A 5,610-nucleotide genomic window follows, 5' to 3' on the forward strand; every position below is an offset into this window, starting at 1 on the left:
CTCAAAATCAGAAATACTAACAAAAATAATATTACAAACATTTTGTTATGTATTTATTTTCCTTCAAAATAATTCCATGACAGGACTGCTGAGTCAGAGCCGATAGTGTTCATGTCTGATCCCCATCACCCTCTGGAGTGAGCACACATTTCACATTCCCCCAGCAGGGACTCACAACTCTTCCTCCCCATCCACAGCAACCACAGGTGTGGTCATTCTGCTCAGAAAATGATTGAAAACTGGAATCCAGCTTCTGGATTTGGAGTGAATTTAGAAAATACTTCTTAAGCACAGGTTTAAAAAAATAATTTACACCTATTACATTCAAATTCTATCATTTTACCTTTACTATTAAGACTTCTAATCAACTGGAACTATTTTGATACCAGATGTATGGTAAGATACATTTGATGATTCTAATGTTGACTTACATGTTTAAAAAAAATTGAATGTTATGATTTCTTAATTAATTCCTCTTATTCCCATATAATTCTAGTGCCTTCCTTAATGTATTTTAAATTTCCTAATATATATCTAAATATAATGACTTTTTTCCAATTTTCTCTTCTATTTTAACTCAAATTAATCATTGTTTAGTTATTAAATGTTTATGGTATTTTCTGATATCTTCTATAGAAATCATTCCCTCCCATTAGATTTTCTTTCAACCTTTCTGATTTTAGAAGTGGAATTTTCCTATCTTTGCTAAATCTGAAAAGATGAACTAGATATGAAATGAACACTGCAGTTCTGCATATCTATTTCTAAGAGAGTTCTTACTTTCATAACCTTGAATTTTTTTTTGTCTATAAGCATGATTGGACTTCCCATTTTGTCCCAGATTTCAAGTTTCAGAAAAATTTATATTTTTGACTGGATGTATACAGTGCAGATCTACTTCCTTTATAAGTGCCATCTCTTTAACATATTTCAAAATAATATTTCATATATTAGAGATCATATTATATTTAATATTTTACATTCAAACAACTTATTTTTGAGGAATATAATTATCTGAATTTTGTATGATTATTGTTTTGTTACCTTCTTCTGAAAAAGTATTCCTTGATTTAATCTTCTCTACTTATACTAATTGTTTAACCTTACTGCCAGTAGGCTTTCTCCCTTTTCTGCTTCATTTAATATTTTGAATATTATTATAAAATGACTACCAATTAAAATTTGTATTAAAAGAAACCTATTATAATATTTCTTAGTTATTCTTACTTTATTAAGATTTTTACAAAAAAATAATTTTTAAATTTATTAATAACTGATAAATTTACTCCCCGAAAATTCCTTCCAGTTTCAAATTGTGCTGATGTCCTCTTAAGGTTCTAGTGACATGCTTAGGTTGCAGAGTATCCGTGTGATAGACTCATCAAAGGCTTTCAGTAGGAAAACCAAGTGAGGAGATTTGACTTTACATAGATCTGAAAACAGAGAATAGAATGGGCAGAATGTGTGGATGAATGGAGACAGTGACCTTTTCAAGTCTCAAGATAGGAAAATATGTAAATTTAAAGCCAAAACACATGACAGTGGAAATGAAAGGGAGACAACAAATTGAGAAATATTAAAAAAACATTAATTGTGCATTTATTAAAAAGTACGATAAGGTATCCATATTGTACATCTGAAACAATGGTAAATAAATTTATGAAGTCATGGGATTCAATTATAAGATAGTGAATTCAGATTTGATTTTTTGTTAACTTGGGGGTTGAAGTGGAACTTGTGTGTAGGTATCCCACATACATCTTTATACATATAACTCTGGTTTCCAAAGAAAAAGCTGATGATCTAAAATTTGACATATAGGTACTATTGAAAATGAGTAAACTGATGAATAAAACAAATTGAACATACCTGAGTCACATCCACAATTAAGGGTGAGCAGAAGAAAATGACTGAAAATTGATGTTTATATAAAATATTAAGAATTCAGATTTCCTCTCCACCAGTATTCATATGTGCAATCTGGATTGTTGTGACTTATTGAATTAACAAAAATTGAGGATTGACAAAGAACAGCTAGGTAGAAAAAAAATAGTGAATAGAGAGGACCCAAATTTCAGATTCCTTTTAATAAAGGTTTACTATATTTAAAAGCAAAAGGATGCAAAGTTAAAGCAATTTTAATGTAAGTATATTTGGGCAAGTTCCAGGTATACCTGAGGGGACTATACTAAACAGTACAGAATCATGGTCCAGAGCATGCATTATGGTGTTCAACATCTGAAGATACAAGTCCCAGCTCTCACACCAAAATGCTCTATGTCTAAGTTTATTCATTTATATAATGAGCCTAACTCAAAGTATGAAGCTCTGCATGCAGAAACTTCATAACTATGTTATCTATAAATACCATTGTTTAAGAATTTTTTTTACTTACAAACAGGAGTAGATACAAATTTATTTACAAATTCTTATATACAAATAAAAATGTGTAAGTTTTTATTTAAAAATAAGTTATTGAATATTGAGGACCATGCACAAACTATGATTAAAATGTTTCATGTGAATAATCTCAATATGAACACCTCACCTCTATGATAATGTACAAACAACAAAACTGACACAGAAACTGGAATAAAATGGCAGAAGATAATAGTATCAGCCTGAATATCTCTTTTCACTGGACAAAAATAGAAATTCATCAAAATGTTTGTAATTAGTCTACCAATTATAATGTATAAAAACATTCAGTCAACTGATATTATCAGGCTAGGTAAACACCTAGGAAAGATGTCACAGCAAATATCTAGAAATCCTTGGCAGAAAAAAAAATTAAAAAGACACAAAAATTCTGCTTGTGGAAAAAATAAAAGGAAAATAAACCAAAGTGTGCATTTCTTGTTAAATTTCTTTCTATTTTTACAAAATTACTCTCCTCTTCCATTATCTAGCTCCTTGATTTATATTTTCTTTGAGTCAACTCAATGATTTTAAACTAAGGCTGTCTGACCCACAGAAAGGAGTAGCAGTATAAATGGGGAATGCACATTAGTACCATTAATTCTGACTCTTCATCATGTTCTATCCACAGGTGGTTTTAAACCAGATCTTATGAACAAAGCAATGGATGGACTGAATGGCTCTGTAGTTTCTGAGTTTGTGCTGCTGGGACTCTCAGGTTCTTGGGAAACTAAAGTTATTCTCATGATAACATTCTCCTTGCTCTACTTAGGGATCATCCTGGGAAATCTCTTCGTTGTCTTTTTGGTAATTGCTGATTCTCACTTACATTCTCCAATGTACTTCCTGCTGGCCAACCTGTCCTTCAATGATGTGGGACTTTCTTCCACCACAGTTCCCAGGATGATCACAGACCTGTTAAAGGAACACAAAGTAATTTCCTTCCAAAGCTGTATGACGCAGACATGCTTCATCCACGCCTTCGGAGGAACAGAAATGGTGCTGCTCATAGCCATGGCATTTGACAGGTATGCAGCCATCTGCAAACCTCTCCACTACTTGACCATCATGAGCCCCAAAACATGTTTTCTGTTGATAGTCATCAGCTGGGTAACGGGAGTGATCCATGCCATATTTCAGTTTTCATTTGTTATCAACTTGCCTTTTTGTGGTCCTAATAAAATAGACAGCTTTTATTGTGACTTTCCCAGGATCATACAGCTTGCATGCTCTGATGCAGCCAACTTTGAGTTTGTTGTTACTGCCAACAGTGGTGTCATAACCATAGGCACCTTCTTCCTGCTCCTCCTTTCCTATGCCTTCATTTTGGTCACTGTCTGGAAACGTTCCTCTGGGGACTTGTCCAAGGCTCTTGGCACATTGTCAGCTCACATCACTGTGGTGGTTCTATTTTTCACTCCATGCATATTTATCTATATGTGGCCATTTCCCACATCATCAGTTGACAAATACATGTTTATTGTTGATTTTGCTATCACCCCTGCCTTGAATCCTCTCATCTATACATTGAGAAACAAAGATATAAAGATAGCAACACAAAGACTGAGCAAACGGTGTCATTGTGACAGATTCTGCTGACTAGTCTGTCATTGAGAGCTCCTGAGCTCTGCGTGATGGACACCTGTACTTAGGCATCTGTCCTTTAATGTGCTCAATTGAAAGTGGCATCTACATTGATGGCCAGTTCCTTCTATTCACACTAGAATTACGTCTATTCATCCTCTACAGAATTTACTCAATGCTTTCTGCTAACATTAGAAATGGGTGAACCCTGTTAAGGTTTTTTGTTTGTTTTTTTTTTTTTTGTTTGTTTGTTTGTTTTTAGTACACAGAAGCAATGTATCTAAACAAAGTCATATGATTTAACTTCTAATCACATGACCATGGGATATAATGACATCCCCTCTGTTTCGCATCGAGTTTGCAAATAACTTCAAACTTAAATTTTTGAATGTCAGGAAATATCATGATGAACGATTATATAGGTGGACTAGTAGATCTATCTAGTTACTTAGATCCATTCCCTGCAAACAAAACCTAAAACAAAATTTATTTTTTCAATATTACCTCATTTTTGTTTCATTATTAATTAAACACTTTACACAATGTAATAAGTACCTATAAAACCATATCCAAAACAAAACTCACAATAGGACAATAAATACCTTGCACCTATACCCTTCACCTGACTCTTGGCTATTTCCTTGCTGAGACAAAATTTAATTGAAAGTAGTATATTTGGAGGCTAATATTTGAACCCATCATTGGGAAATGATATTGAGAAGGGAGGCATGCACCTGTGGAAAAGCATGCTGGGATACAAGCCTTGTTTGGCCATCTAATGGACTACATAGAACCTACAGTTTGATATTTCTCAACTGATGAACAGGTATTGGGAGCATTTATTCACTTTTAAGGGTGCATTGCCTCTTGGTCATGTCCTGTCTTCCTCACAAAATATATTCTAGGTGTTTAAAAAAGCCAAAACATACTGTCAGGCACACTTTCTGTTATATAAAATACAGAAGCATCACTGATAAAAGTAAACCATTCTCTTTTAGTATTGCTTTGCTTTTACAGAAGTGAAAATTAAATATTATTTCTTCTTTACATAATACTAACAAAGGTGTTAGCCTAAAGACTTCAATCCTTTGAATAACTTGGTCACTGTCTGGAAACGTTCCTCTGGGGACTTGTCCAAGGCTCTTGGCACATTGTCAGCTCACATCACAGTGGTGGTTCTATATTTCACTCCATGTATATTTATCTATATGTGGCCTTTCCCCGTATCATCAGTTGATAAATACATGTTTATTGTTGATTTTACTATCACCCCTGCCTTGAAAAAGTCCCACATAAGCCAGCAGTGCAAGGTGTCCCTAGAGCCAGGAGCATGGTTCAGCAAGTCGGTGGCCAACCATGGTTTCAGCTAGCATGGTGATAGCTGACCTTTATCTCACACCAACACAAGTCATCTGACTTTGATATGACTGGAATCATCGTCTTAATCACACTTAAGAAATTATAGCTATGGACCAAATTAAGTAAGATTTTCACCACCACCACCACCAAAAAAAAAAAAAAAAAAAAGAAAAGAAAACAAATCAAATGAACTCAAAGACTCTTTAAAATTACATTATACTTTCCTGTATAGATTCATTGTAATTGATT

General features: G+C 33.7%; 1 protein-coding gene across 1 annotated transcript; it reads left to right on the forward strand.

Moving 5' to 3' along the window:
* Window positions 1-3,072: 3,072 nt before the first annotated feature.
* LOC114085055 (olfactory receptor 4F15-like) lies at window positions 3,073-4,017 on the forward strand. Its single transcript, XM_027926215.1, has one exon. The coding sequence runs from the start codon at window positions 3,082-3,084 to the stop codon at window positions 4,015-4,017; it is 936 nt and encodes a 311-aa protein (XP_027782016.1). The 5' UTR covers window positions 3,073-3,081.
* Window positions 4,018-5,610: the final 1,593 nt, after the last annotated feature.

Source organism: Marmota flaviventris, chromosome 2, assembly GCF_047511675.1.
Source record: "Marmota flaviventris isolate mMarFla1 chromosome 2, mMarFla1.hap1, whole genome shotgun sequence".
Lineage (NCBI taxonomy): Eukaryota > Metazoa > Chordata > Mammalia > Rodentia > Sciuridae > Marmota > Marmota flaviventris.